The following is a 15,397-nucleotide window of genomic DNA, read 5'->3' as shown; positions in this document are numbered from 1 at the left end:
AATGTATAAAAAATATACATTCACATACTGTTTCTTTATCCTTTCTTTCTTCTGAAGTTTATAAATTTAGTCTTAATGTGTAAACATTAAGAAGTCAAATCTTGGCCAGCAAAGCTGATACTGAGTCAGATTTTCTTTTCATTTTGTTTCTTATTACTTGCTTCTTTTAATATTTTTACTTACTTTGTTTTGTAATTTAATCTTGATAATCAATATTGTAATTGGTATCTTATAAGTTGTTGTAGGTGCAAACCCTCATAAGATTGCAAGCCAAATATAATGTAAAAATCATTAAATCATAGTAAAAAGTAAAACATGCAGCCATGCAATCAAAGACCGGCTCCCACAGTCTTTCCATTTTCACATGAATGCAAGTTGATCCTGGAAACTCCTGCATTAAACAGATTGCAGCAATAAAATTTAATGAAATGGATTAAAAGCATAAATCAGTAAAGCAAACAATCCAGTAGGTAATAAACAGACATGATTAGCTGGATGAGCTGCCACCACATTTTTCTACTTCATACAGAGAAACGGTCAGTTCTGCTCTGAATAAACGTTCAGAAGAAACAGAATCAGTTAAGTGAAAGTGATGCTGCCTGCTGACAGGCTGTGGAGTTATGAACTGTTTGCTGTATTGATCCTCTCCAGCCACCATCCACAGTTGGTGTCTGTCTCTTTTGGGTGCATTTGTTGTGTTGTTTTGTTTTGCATTATGCTCTGTTGCTATTATTACTGCAGCTCCAGCCTCTGCAGTCTCTGTCCTCAGTTTAGTCTCAGCGTCTGATTGTCTCTTTTGTCTCCCGTGACACAATAATCCTCTCTTCTCTCCCTCTGTGTATCTGGCCTGCTGTCAGAGCTCTGACCCACTAATTAAACAATCAAACATTTGTTTTCAGCCATCTTGGAACGTTACAGCTCCTCAACCTCCCCACTACCCCAAACGGCCTCCAGGCCCCAGCAGGTTCATGTCAGGGCTCAGTTTCTCAGATTCCTCTCTCTGATGCAGTGATAATCTGCATCCATCATCACCTTACCTTGTTTGTCTTCAGAGCTGCTCCAGTAGATACTTCTGCAGGTTTCTGAGCAGGAAGATTTAATGGAACCTGATCCATCTGCAGCTATGATGTTTAATTATTCAGTCTTAAAACCAGACTAATGGAGGATTTCGGTCTGCAGAGTTGTGACCTGCAGCTTAGACAAGTTAAAACCACGTCATCATAGTTCCTCAGTCATATAATTTGTGCATAACACCATCTGCTTTTTATTCCAAATAATTCAATTATTTTTTTAAAAAAGAAAATGTTATTTTTTTGCCTAAAATACAATAATACAGCATTCTTTTAGCGTGCACTTGATTATTTGTAGCAAGGGATGAATCTGCAGCTAAAGCATCAACATGTGAAAAGCCAATTCCTTTCTGTTTGACTTCTGTCACTACAGTTTAAGGCTGATCTGTTGATTATTTTTTGGATTAACTAGTTAATGATTGGTAGCTAAAGGTGCTTCATAGATATTTGAAACAAAATTTGCCGTGGTTAAAGCAAAAACTGTTCTGGGTAGAACATACTTACAAACGAAGGTGTTGTTCTTTCTACAAATTGCCCTTTTTGACTCTCATCTGTTAATTTGCTGCTTCATTAACTAAGGGAAGCTTGTAACTAATCAACCCTATGTAGGCAAAATTGCGAAAACCTTCGACAGGAAGATTAAACATGGATATAAAACATAAAGCATATTTATCATCTGAAGAAAAGTGAGTTTATTGCCTTCAAACAACAGTTGCGCTAGTTTTCCACTTGAAATGTTTTGGAAAGAGATGAGGGTAGATATAATATGAGATGTTCAGATTTGACATTAAATCCTGAGTAAAACTTTGTTTCTCCACAGTGTGACCCGCCGCTGCAGATCCAGGATCTGTTCCAGGACATCCAGGATGGATACGTCCTCATGGCTCTGCTCGAGGAGCTGTCCGGCTGCAAACTGGTCAGACTTTGATGTTTTTAATCATTTACATGTAAACTCATGATGTCCTGACCAGCCGTGTGACAGCCTCTTTTTCCGACTCGTAGCTCCACGGATTCAAGAAGTCTGCCCATCGGATTTTCCGACTCAACAACATCGCCAAGGTGCTGTCCTTCCTGGAGGAGAGAAACGTGAGTCTGTCAGTGGGTCAGCTGTGATTGAGCGGATTCCTGTCTGATCGGCTGGTTTGTTAAAGCTGGAACAATGTGTTCTTCTAGGTGAAGCTGGTCAGCATCGATGCAGTCAACATCGCCGATGGAAACTCCTCCATCATCCTTGGACTCATCTGGAACATCATCCTCTTTTTCCAGGTACTTCCTGTCTTCCTCAGCATCTTCATTACATTCTCCTCCTCTGAGCTCTTGTTCCCAGTTAGGTGGGAGAAAAATAGTTCACATCTGACATTCATTAAGTCTAATCGAACTTCTCCATCTTCATCAAGATCAAAGAGCTGACTGGAAACATCCGGAGCCAATTTCCCTCCTCGTCCAGCTTGTCATCCATCCCCACCAGCTCCGACTCCGACACGTCCTTCAGCAGCACGCCGTCAGAGGAACGACAGTCTGCAGCCACCACCATGAGGGAGAACAGCAAGGCCATCAAGAAGCTGCTGCAGTGGATCCAGAAGAGAACCCGGAAGTGTGTTGGCTGTAAACCTTTGGAACAGAATAAAACCCAGACCGGTGATGAACCTGAGTGTGAACTGATCTGTTGTGGTCTCGTAGGTATGGTGTGGCCGTGCAGGACTTTGGGAAAAGCTGGACCAGTGGTCTGGCCTTCCTGGCCGTCATTAAGTCCATCGACTCCAGTCTGGTGGACATGAGGAAGGCCCTGCTAAGGACTCCCAGAGAGAACCTGGAGGACGCCTTCAGGATAGCTCACTACAGTTTGGGGATACCGCGACTGCTGGAGCCTGAGGGTAAAAATCACAGCTTCACATATTTGATCCGTGACTCAGGCGCTGTTTGCTGCTGACGCTATGACACATTCCTGATGTTCTGATAAGATGGAATCAAACACCAAACAAGGATAAAAACAGGTTCAGTCACAATACACCCACAGAGTTTATTCATGTTTTAAACCCGTTGGTCCGTCTCACTGAAGGCAACTAAGCCTAGTCAGAAAGCTTTTCCATTCATGGTTTAATTTAGTGTGAAAAGAACAATGAAACAGGTTTAACTTACTGAAGCGGCTCCGTGTTTACATGATAACAAGCTAAATAGAGAATGCTTGAATCCATCACCTTGTCACCTTGACAGTTTGACCAGTCAGACTACACTGCAAAAACACAAACTCTTGCAAGGTGTTTTTGGTGTAGTTTCTAGTGCAAATGTCTTAGTAAAAAATAACATACAGGTAACTTTTTCTGCAAGCTAAAGGAGCTAGTCTTAATAAACAATTCCTTGATATTGATTTAAAAAGTTTCACTAGCAGATTTTTTAATTTATAACATGGGAGAAATGTCTTATTATAAGTGAAATATTTTTTAAACTTCATATTAAGGAGCTATTGACTTAAGAAATCTCCTATATCTTTTTGAAAACTTATTTTTCAAGTGTTCTGAGATATTTTCACTAGAAACTAGATCAAAAATAATTTGTAAGATTTAGTATTTTTGCAGTGAGGGGAGTTGCAGTAGCTTTATCAGAAATCAGTAGGTTGTATTCAAAGGGCAAAAATCTGAAAATAGATTTCCACTTTTCACTAGACTGGCTTCAATAAAAACCTCAATAGAAGTCCTTAAAAAAAGAGCAGAAAACAAAAGGTTGAAACTGTTACATGATTGGTCACAGCTTTCAGGAAATTTAACCAATCAGAGCAGTAAAGTAAGACAAGTGGAAGAATCAACTGAAAAGGTCAACATTCAGTCAAACCTGCTTCCTGGTGATAGATTGATATTATTTGGAGCTTTATCGGTTTATTTTTCACTGGAAACAAAACCAGTTTGTTATTATTTTAACCTTTGTGCTGTTGTGTCTCCATCTGCTGATACAGAAACAGGAATATTTTACTGGTGCATCAAAAAACCGGTTAGATCAGGAAGTTTGATGAGAGATAAGATGGTGCATATGTCACATATGCAAAGATTCTTTCAAGGTTTTCACACTTTTTCAGTACCTGATAGTAAATTCCTGGTTACTGGTAATATGCAGCATCATTAATGTTTCCAGTACTTCAAATAATTGAGCTTGACTAATTGTTTGATATTAATGGTCTTTAAGTAGATACTTAGTAATAATTTAGTCTCCATGATTAAACAAGTGGCTGCAGTGTTCTAAATGGATCTTTGATGGAAAATAGAGTGCAGTAAAATATTATGTGTAAGGTACAATAGCAGGTGTAAGATGAAGCACAGTTTGTTGTCAAGTCCATAAAGATTTACCTTTTCATTATTGATAAGCTTGCAGATAACTTTCATTGTAGAAATTTAAATTGAAACAGACAAATTAGTTTTTAAAAAAGAGAGACACCTGTTATTTCGAATGCATTCTGCAAAGTTCTCCTAAGTTCTAAGGCAGGGGTGTCAAACTCCAGTCCTCGAGGGCCGGTGTCCTGCAACTTTTAGATGTGCCTCTGCTGCACCACACCTGAATAGAATAATTAGGTCATTAGCAAGGCTCTGGAGAACGTATCTACACAAAGAGGATGTAATTAAGTCATTTCATTCCAGTGTTTTGTACCTGTGGCACATCTAAACACTGCAGGACAGCGGCCCTTGAGGACTGGAGTTTGACACCCCTGTTCTAAGGGCTCACCTTTTCTTGGTCCAGGTATCAATATATGCAGAACCCACACATTCTGGACACAAACTGTTGAGACTTTCACCTTCAAGTCGACGCCATATATCACTATTTGCAAAAACAGAGACAGTTTCTTCTCCCAGTTTGTCTCTTTGATGGAAACTTACAGTATGAACTATACTAATGAATTATATTTCCATATTTACAGAAATACCTTTTAATCCCCAGCATATCTTTTCATGTATTTATATTTAAAATGAGAATCAAGTAGATTCTAGGTCAGATTCCTGATTGCGTGGACAAATTTAGAGGATAAAACTGATTCTGATTTTTTTTCCTTCCTGTGCAGATGTGACTACAAATGCTCCGGATGAGCAGTCCATCATCATGTATGTTTCCCAGTTCCTGGAGCACTTTCCCGGCACACAGGAGGTAACAAAATGTTACTATCGATCCTGACAGGTTCTGATTCTGACAGAAGAAAACTTCTGAATGTCTTTGTTTCCCTCACAGTCCGAGGAACCCTCCCAGGTGATTGAACGAAGCGTCTCCATGGGCAGACTCAACTTCCGTGACATTGATTCGGATTACATGAGGAACGGAGCCCATTGCAGCAGAGTCAAGCAGCGTTCCTACATGTTCCAGAAGGACTCCACCCAACCTCCACCCAAACTCCTGATCTCCTCAGTGTCGGAGGACAGAAGCGTCCTGGAGCCGCGTTTCAGGGTGGCTGCGGCTCGATCGTGGTCCAGCGACGATATTTTATCAGACCCCCCCAAAACCGAAGACGTCTCCAGCAGAGAGACTGGCAGCGAAGTCCTGGAGGACTTCGGTTCCCCTCAGCAGTCCTTCACTCACTCACCCTCATCAGTACCAGAGTCGCTGATTGGAGACTCTGCCATCAACTCTCCTGACTCCTGGATGGAGGGTGAGCTGAATCCGGACCGGTTCTGTGAGAGTCGCAGTGACAGCTCTTTATGTGACAGCGGGTCGGCCTGGGATGTTTACCGGGCCACGCCGGTGGAGGTAATGCCGTACGATGAGGGATTTATCTCCTCCGTTGAGGACCGAGCTCCGGATGAATCCATTATTGAGACATACATTGATGAAGGCATGAACTCTCTGGACGGAATCAATGTGCAGACTGAGAGAAACCAAGAGGAAGAGAAACAGGAAAACACTGAGACTCTAAACCATAAACCAGACTTGGCAGCTGATCTTGAAGAAACCAAACTTATGAATATGGATGAAATTCCAGTGCAACAGGATGCAATTCCCAGAGACCAAGAAACTTTGGATAGGGTGTGTGAAACAAGACTGGACAGCTTTGATGCTGGAGATCTTGAGAAATCAGATCAGTTGAACCAGTTTGAGCCTTTCTTTTCCACTGAACCACCTGAAGACATCCCTCTGATTAAACAGGATGGAGAAGGAAGTCACCAGGGTGGACAGTTTCCACCTGAGCAGACGCCTCAGGAGGAAACTGATTCACCTCTAGAGGATAAATTAGAGGAGCTGCACGATACATCAAAGAGTTTTAATGCAGGGAATGACTCATCTCTTGAATGCCAAGATATTTTAAGAGACTTCTCACAGTGTGAGGAGGCCAGCAGCTCAGAAACTTCAAATAAACATTCAGTCAAACCAAGTCTGAACATTCCTCTGATCTCCATTACCAGTGAGCCAGAGGAACCGGACGAAGAGTCAGAACTTTACCCAGGAATACCTGATCAGGACGAACATGAAGATCAGCAGAGAAACTCAGAGATCCAGAGTTCTCAAGGTCCGGATCCACCAAGCATTGTTTGCAGTGAGGCTGATGGACAAGAACCTCCAGAGATCTCGTCCAGTTTGTTACCAGAGAACAATAAACCAATGACGGATCCAGAAAGTGAGTCTTTAAATGAACCAGGTGACCAGGATGGGACTCACCCAGATGGTGACTACGATGATAACAGGAAACAGGAGGAAGGGCTTCCTGGTTACAATTCCCAGGAAGATGGATGTGACAGCCAGCATGAGGATCCTGACGGAGATGGGAAGAGTCCGTCTGATGGACACCAGGACACATCAACTGAAAGGGAGACGGAGAACAGCCCACAGAACCTCCTGGACTCGTTTGATGGCTTCCAGAACATTCTGGTCCCAGATCCTCAGAAGCTGAATGGTCAGATAGGGACGCCGTGTTCTCCACCAGCAGATTTACCCAGAAACTTGGAGCCGCTGTCGTCTCACTTTGACAGAAGTTCTCCAACGGAGGAGCTGGTCGGTGACCGGATTGAACCCATGGATCTGTTCTACCCGGACAAAGAGGAATCCGTTCCTCCAGAACTTTCTGACTCAGACATGCAGAGGTGGCCTTCGGTTCTGAGCGTCTCTGCTCTCCAACCAGCACCACCTTCAGACAGACCAGAGGACCCACAGGTGGACTTCCTGTGTGGAGGAGAGCAGGATCGAGTAAGATTTCTTAATTTTCTGATGGGTTCGGAGTTTTTCTGAGTTTGGATCATGTCGTTCCTAAAAGAGATTCTGGATGTCAGTAGCATTCTAAGGAAACAAATGTTTTATTTAAGGCTGCAGCTAACAAATGTTATAGTTGTTAGTTGTTATTCTTACAATTAATTGGTTAAATTAATTGGATAAATATTGAAATAATTTTCACATTCTGCAGATTTTTTATTATGTTTTTATACAATATTAGAAATATATTGTAAGATGCAAAAAACAAATAATTATTTTCCTGTTTTAACTAAGATAATAAACATTTTATGGTCTAAAATGCAATAACAGCATTCCTCCAGTGATTTTTTTTATAATTTGTAGCAAAATATGAATCTGCAGCTAAAAAAAAATACTTTCAACATCACCATATGAAAAACTCAGCCCTTTCCGCTTGGCTTAAAATCAATCCAATGTAATCAGTTGATTACTTTTGGAAAATAACAATCAATAATTGAAACATTTTTTTACAGAATTTGAACCAGATGAAGCTAAAGCTACGCCGCTTAAAGAGTTTTGGATAAAACAAACAGATGTTTTTTTTAATGCAAAATGTACACATGTTTTATACAGTTTTGGCTTGATTACTGCTGACAGGTGTTGCATTTTCTGGAAATGTCCTTGTTTATGAGTCTGTGTACTCTAGTTAATCAATTGCTAAATTCGTTGATTATTTCAGTAATCGATTCATCACGATTAATCATTTCAGCCCTAGTTTTTTTATTCTACAAATGATATAAATGATCAGGTCAGCTTTACAGTTTGTTTAGCTGCTGGACCATATTCAAATGTATGTAAATGACTCTATGTGGGTGTGGTTGTGTTGCACCAGGAGCTTTGAGTTAGTTTGGTAACACAGTGAACTTACTGAGTCTGACAGAAATGAAAACAGAAATGAACCAACCATCTTTCTGACATTATTGGTTATTTAGAAGATTTCGAATAGAAGTTATTTCCTCTGATTTGTTCTGATTTACTCTGATTCCTTCTGACTGATTTATTGTTTTGCTAAAGGCATCTTAACTTTTTTTTAACCAATCAGACGCCTCCCGACTCACATCTATCCCAGGAGCAGTGTGTGATGTGCGGAGTGACGATCGGCGCTCCGCAGGCCGCTGATGTTTCAGAAGCAGACAGCGAAGCCAGTTCTCTGAGGTAGGGCTTCTATTCTGGTACTGTGAGAACCAGACCAGACCCGAGGGACAGCAGTGGGACCGTTCTGACCCAAATCCTCTCTGTCTGCTCACAAGTTCCCAGAAATGTATCTGAGAGGGCTGCAGGAATGAATCACTGCAGCTTAAAGACAGGAGGCGAGGATTATAGACGCTAATGTGCTTCAATTAATTCTTACATCACAGATTAACTGGGTTCCTGTTCTTCAGTTGGATTCGTGTTTGTAATCCTGCAGGCTGTCAGACATCAAACCTCTTTTTCTGACTCTGTCATGTTTCAGCTGCAGCCTTTTGGGTTCTGTAGTCATTGAAAGGGATTCAGTCTGCATCAGAATGCATGAATGTCCTCAAACGGGTGGTTGTTCCAGAATGTACTGATAAAACCCATTAACAAACTGCAATTGATGAATACTTTTTTAGTTCTAATTTAGAAATACTTGCAAGAAATTTTTAGATATTTGTGTTTATTTGTGATGGTAAATGTGCCTTTTTTTATTCGGCACATCAATCACTGAAATAAATTGACATCAAGTACAGTTGAGGTAGCAGTGTAGTAAAAGTAAAAAACACTCCCACCTACAGGTGGGAGTTTGCATCATCTGTTTAAACCCAATATGTTTGACAATTTTTGCCATTCCCCAAACGTTTGGGGATTTTGCATGAATTTCTGAGAAAAATATGATGGTCTGGTGAATGTAATTTGGCAGTAAACAGATAGCCATTGTAATGTTGAATGTATTTATGAGTTCCTCTGGAGTCTAGAGGGCCACATCACAAGCTATGGTGGGCTGGATTTGGCCCACGAGCCTTGAGTTTGACACACGTGTCTTAAAGGATGTTGAGTGCCTTTTGGTTGGATAATTTTATTTTAGGTGCACTGCAGAAATACAAAATCTTGCCAAGTATTTTTAATATAGTTTTTAGTTCAAATATCAGAATAAAGTGATAAAAGAAGAATGATATATAATCTATATCTGCAACTTCTTGAAAAACAATCCGTATATCAGGGGGAATGTGGATTTTATTGAAAACTTCCAAACAGCTGTCACATGAAACAACAGTGAACTGAATTTCCCAGTATCACAAGTCTAATTGAAACTGAGCCGAAGTGAAATAAATCCTCTGAGAGCTGCTGTAGCTCTGAAGGGAAATAAACAAGACGGGCATTGAAGTCAATAAAACAGACTTCAAATTAAGGGTTTCAGGATTTCCTGACATTATCATGTGTCTCGCTCTGCGACCTGAACTGATGGATTCTGTGTTTTAGGCTGGACTCCATCAGACCAGATGAGATCCACATCCCTCCGGTGCTCCGACACAGAAAAGGAGGTCGTCTCTCAGACTCCACGGTGAGTTCAGTCCTCTGGCTTCTCCTCTGTGGGGTTTGATGCCTTATCGATGGTAAATAACAGTAATTATTTATGTCTGACAGGACAAACCGAGAGCTGCGCCCAGAAGAGCTGAAGCTGAAGACTCTGATTTATGGTGAGGACACCTTTTTTACATTCTGCACCACTCTGTTTATCTGCAGCTATTTAAGGAGATGTAAGCTCAGAGTGGCGCTGAGCGCGTTGCACAAAATGCAGCAGCTGAAAGGAAAGAGCAGAAATGTTGCAGGAGAAAGGGAACTACGGGATGTTTTGGTCCAATTCTACATTCATCAAATTCATTTTGGATTATGGATCAGAACTGCTGATTTCATTTGGAGCGCATTCAAAGACTAAAATACCTGGGGATAAAAATGCACCCCCTACAATCCATCTGATCCTAAATCTGAATTTAATCATCCTGTGGTCCAGCTTCATTTTCCTGTTCCAAACCCTGAGCATTCTCTGATGAGTTTAAACATTGCCCACAATAATTTTCTCTTTATGATGGGAAATAAATTAAAGATGATGATGGGATAGATTTACTTTTATCTCTCCCCCTGGTTTTTAACGGACTTTTTAAAATTAAAAACGACCTATGAAGCATCTGGTTCAGGCAACAAAAAGAGAAATAAATTACAAATGGGAGAAGTAAAATGAATAAATAAACCAAGAAACAATGAACTACTACTGAGTGTGTAATATATTGGAAAACTTTGCATTATTGTGGTAATAAAAATATATAAGCTGTGAAAATCTTTATATTTGTGAGTGTATTTGCCAACACAGCTGCTACTTCTTTGTTTCCAGACTTCCTCTGAAAAGGAAAGAACATCCTCAGGCTTTACTCTAATCTACAAAAACCAGTGGGAACCCTTACCACTTTGAAATATTTGGAAAACGGCTGTGAATCAGTGTTACAGCCTGAAATGTGCTTCAGTGTAATACTTTGAAACCTTCTGCTGCGTCTGAAGTTGCTTCAGTCTGCAAAAGGTGTTTCCTGTAAAGCTCTGCCTGCAAAACCTTTTATCTCCAAATTTAGATATTTTTAACAAGTCCTTGGGGAATCTGTGTTGATTTAGTTTTTCAAACCTCTTCAGCCTGTTTTTGTCTAAACTCTGAGCCGTCTGATCCGAGTGAAGCGTTTCTGCGTGTGTTTTTTCAGGTGGAGGGAGAACTGGGAGCTGTGTGTGCTGCTGCTGCTGTGGCTGCTGCTCTACTCCTTCATGGTTCTCCCACAGATGGACCTGAAGACGCTGCCGAGCCTGCTGCTCAACCGATAAACACACACACACACACTTACTAAAACACATTAAACACTCTGACACCGAGTCAGAGCTTAGCTGCCACCCTCCTCTTCATCACTGACTGCACTCCAGCTTAAATGAAGGCTTTTTATTCTTTCTGACTGAATTCATTTTGTTTTTGATTTACTTTTGTAAAATATATATATATATATATATATGGTGTTATTTTAAGAGAAAATGTTCTGCTTTTATGTAAACAATGAAGTCAACAAATGTAAATTTACAGATTCATAAAGTTGGGAGAATAACTAAACTTGCTGCTTTACATTTTGATCACTCACGTAGATCTAATCATCAGAGAGAGAAAAAATAATTTTATGGAAATTATGAAAAGTTTCTGTGTAACTGCCGAGAAAACATGCCGCCACAGGAACATTTTGTAAAAAAAATAATAATAAAACAAGAAAAACTATAATTTATCAATTAAATGTTCATTTTCTGATGTAAGATATAGAAATTTAAACTTGAGTTAGTAATTTTTTTGACTGCTATAGTCTCATAAACATGAATTATTACAAAGTAATTTTTTTGTTTAATTTTAGCCACCGTTGCTTTATCATTTTATATTTTCATCCTATAGATCTGCTGCTTCAGGCTCATTTCATTACTAAGTCAGGTCTGCTACTTTAACTATAATGCTGCCTGATGATGCAGAATATTTGGTTTTGAAATGCTCTGTTTGCAGACATGTGCAGATTAACAGAAGTTTGGGTTTTTCCTCCTGTGTTCCACCTGGGAGCATCATTTATTCTCCACTGGTTCTCTGTAACACTCTGCACAAACTCGGTGACATTTTGTCCAGCTGCTGATCGATCAGCTGGTTCACTCTGAAGGTCTACGTCTGCATGCTAATGTGCAGAATCACAACGCTGTGAACTGTGATAAGTTTCTGTTGCATTTGCAGGAAGCTTAAACTTTAAGAAAAAAAAATATAAAATTGGTTTTGAAGTCTTGTTTTAGAAGGTTTTTGTAAAGTTTTAACCAGGAAATAAATCATGCTTTCAGATTGAATCAAAGCAGGTGTGTATCAGAGGCTGTAACACTGACAGATCTCTGATCTGTAAATAAAACACAATTACTGAAGATGTATGAAGACAAAGAATGTTAAAAGTTGGCCATGATTTTTCACCCACATTTGAACCCGTAATGTGTTCCAGTTTATCCAGAGAACATTTTAAAGGGTCTTAGAGATATTCACACTCCTCGATGTTTTCCATCTTTTGTCACATTACAAACATAAACTTCAGTGTGTGCAACATGGATCACGCATAATTGTGCATTGGAAGTAAGATTATACATGACTTTCAAAGGTTTTTATAGAAACAATCTGAAAATGTCACCGTTATCTGAGTTAATAGTTTGCAGAACCTCTTTTCACGTCACCTAAAGATGTATGTTGTTTGGGTTTATACCAGCTTTTCACATTAAGAGGCTGAAATTTGTGTCCAAGTCACTTTTTCAATTCTAATACTTCACTATTATGGCCGATTTTATGTTGAATCCCAATGAAATGCACTGAAGTTTGTTGCTGTAATCGTACAAAATCGGAAAAAGCTGAAAGGATGCGAATACTCTTTGGTAATACACCTTGTGGCTGTGTGGGTTCAGTGTCTGACCTGCGGCAAACAACTGAGCATGCTCAGTTTGTCAATCAGGAACTAGAATTGACCTCATGTTCAGAATGTGAATAATGTGATTCATTTAAAAGTTTATTCACATAATAAAAATAAAAAGGAATCAAAATCTTGATTTAATACAAGTAAAGATTTGGCCTCATTGATGGATCCACAGTGGCATCCTGTTTATTAAACCTGGAACATGTTACAGTTTCTGCTCCTTTACTGTGACTCGGGACATTTTGGACAAACATTCCTGTCACACATTGAGACTTAACTATCATATGAAAGACTGAAGCAAAATGTAGATGATCAGTTCAAGTTTTTTGTATGTTTGTGAAGTTTGATGGAGTCTTTCTGATGGTGCTGCATTTTGTAACAAGGAAATCTGAAGAAACAAACTGCCAAAGATCATGTTGGATACATTAACTCCACCAGCAGATGAACATCAGGTCACTAGTTTCAGCAGGATTTTGCATGTAGTGTTTTAGGAGACTGAGTGGGAATGTTTGTGGATCATAAGATAGGGGGGGAGGGTGGATTTTTGATGTTTGGAACACTTATTTTTATTTTATTTTAATCATTTCTGTGTGAAACCACCAACAAACACTGAACTTTCTTCTTCTGCTCAAGCTTCTCCCTGCAGCATCTCCTCCGTCCACTGGGGGCAGCAGAGAGGCTGCTCATCACAGTTTGTCTTCATTACTACTGTGTGCCTGCTCTGGATTTACTATTTACACACCTTTGTGCTAATTGTACACTTATTACTGACTGAAGTCTGTAATCAGCCTCAACATTAGAACCACTTGGAGGAGAAATATTACACTTCTAGTCAGAGGAAGGTTCAAACATTTATATCCCTCCAGAACCCCCACGACTCGACTCCAACACGACTCCTGCTCAGGAACGATTAAATACAAAACAGACCGATCCGATTAGAGAACTCAACAACCCTCAAGACCCGCAACATACGCAGCCAATGACCCATTATGCTCATACTGTTTGACCTACTGAACATTACACAAACAAACTGGTTTTAATGTTCTGGCTGTTTGTTGCACTGTTATTATTATTATAATTTTAAGAAATATATGTAAGGATTTTGTAAAATTGTCAAAAATCACTGAAGTTCTGCATTTAATATCCTGTTTTATTTGCATTTTAATCCAGCAGAAACCAGTCAGTGTGAGTGATTTGACTATATTTTATGTATATTATTTACCTTATTAGGTTGTTACTGATGCATTAAAGTACCCCTAATATGGATATCAACAGATTTGTCCTTTTTCTTTTGATCCACTGAAATGTTTTCATATGTCTGCAGCACATTCTGAATGTTTGAAGGGTGCAAGGTGGAGGCCTAGAGGAGCATATTGACTAAAAATATACACTAGCAGTTAAAATGCTGTTTCAATTGATTGCTAACACAATTACTCAATCAAGCAATCACATGGCAACAACTCAAAATATTTGGGTGTCTAGACATGGTGAAAATAGTTTGGTAAACATCAGAATGGGAGAAGAAGTGAGGTTTAGGTGCATTGTTAGTGCAGATACTGCTGATCAGAATTTTGGTGTAAACCACGTAAAAGCATGAATCCATCCTGCCTTTTTATCAATGGTTCAGGTTGATGGTGGTAGCATAACGTGTGAGGAATGATTTCTTGGGATACTTTAGTACCGAGACAAACATGGTTGAAATCCCACAGGCTACCTGAATATCGTCACTAATCATTTACACCTCTTTAGAAGTGCCATGCAGCCATCTTGTGATGGCTACTTCCAGCAGGATAGTGCATTATGTCACAAAGCTCCAATCATCTCAAACTGTTTTGTTGAATGAGCTGATTATAATCCAATGGCCTCCACAGTCACCAGATTTCAACCCAGCAGAGCGCATTTGGAAAATGACAGAATGGGAGATTCAAAACATGAAATGAGAAGTCCAACAATCTGCAGACAATCTGTGATGCTGTCTGATCAATAAGATACTTGTTGAATCTACAACATGGAAAGTGGTAAAGTGAAGTACTAACAAGGTGTATTTACTGAATTTGCCTGCTAGAGTCAGCAGATAATATTTTTGAATTTATGAAAACAGCAAGTCTTTGGTTTGCCAATGCTGTCAGATATTTCTGAGGGAGAGAAAAAGTTGACAAAGGTCATGTAGGATCTACTCATCTAAACTAAAACAAATGAGGATGGATAGAGACTGATATCCAACATGACACCATCAAACATTTGGAGATTTAAAAAACTGAGAGAATATGTAGGTTAGTTATTAGGAGCAATACATGGAGTATTCAATCAAAAAGACAATTTAAGTTCCAGCAAATATTTTCCAGGAGAATTTTCCAGAGTTTTTAGTGTACACTAGCAATATCAGAACTGAGTCTCTCCTCCTCTGTTTTCAGTAAAACAAAACATGTTGGTGAAGCTGTTTGTGTCAAATGCTTTATTTATAAAGCAGCATGACGCATCACCCTAAAATAAAGGGTGTGGCTGTTTTCTGATGGGAGGTCCACTGCTTGTAGTTTCTTTTTTGTCTGAAATAAAAATAAAAGTTGTTTTATTAGCTTGATGGTGCCATCTACTGACCATTGAACAAAACTACTGAGTGTACAGAACGATGACAAGCCCCTTTCATATCGTTCTCTTAATCTGTAATTT

The 15,397-nt window shown here is 39.5% G+C and overlaps 1 protein-coding gene across 2 annotated transcripts in view; it reads left to right on the top strand.

Moving 5' to 3' along the window:
• The window catches only part of clmna (calmin a), a 29,853-nt gene extending 15,854 nt beyond the window's left edge, over positions 1-13,999 (top strand). The window contains exons 3-13 of one of the 2 annotated variants that reach the window (XM_017302540.1): positions 1,891-1,986; positions 2,073-2,156; positions 2,244-2,336; positions 2,468-2,664; positions 2,751-2,944; positions 5,116-5,198; positions 5,280-7,223; positions 8,308-8,420; positions 9,720-9,786; positions 9,870-9,922; positions 10,970-13,999. In XM_017302540.1, coding sequence (XP_017158029.1) covers positions 1,891-1,986; positions 2,073-2,156; positions 2,244-2,336; positions 2,468-2,664; positions 2,751-2,944; positions 5,116-5,198; positions 5,280-7,223; positions 8,308-8,420; positions 9,720-9,786; positions 9,870-9,922; positions 10,970-11,087 — 3,042 coding nt within the window. In that variant the 3' untranslated portion in view covers positions 11,088-13,999. Of the gene's footprint in view, positions 1-1,890; positions 1,987-2,072; positions 2,157-2,243; positions 2,337-2,467; positions 2,665-2,750; positions 2,945-5,115; positions 5,199-5,279; positions 7,224-8,307; positions 8,421-9,704; positions 9,787-9,869; positions 9,923-10,969 lie in introns of both variants that reach the window. The other variant, XM_008400120.2, reaches the window with a different exon arrangement.
• The last annotated feature ends 1,398 nt before the right edge of the window (positions 14,000-15,397 follow it).

Source organism: Poecilia reticulata, linkage group LG22 (assembly GCF_000633615.1).
Source record: "Poecilia reticulata strain Guanapo linkage group LG22, Guppy_female_1.0+MT, whole genome shotgun sequence".
Classification (NCBI taxonomy): domain Eukaryota; kingdom Metazoa; phylum Chordata; class Actinopteri; order Cyprinodontiformes; family Poeciliidae; genus Poecilia; species Poecilia reticulata.
Note: the sequence above shows the minus strand (reverse complement) of the source record. Positions and strands in the feature narration are given on the sequence as shown.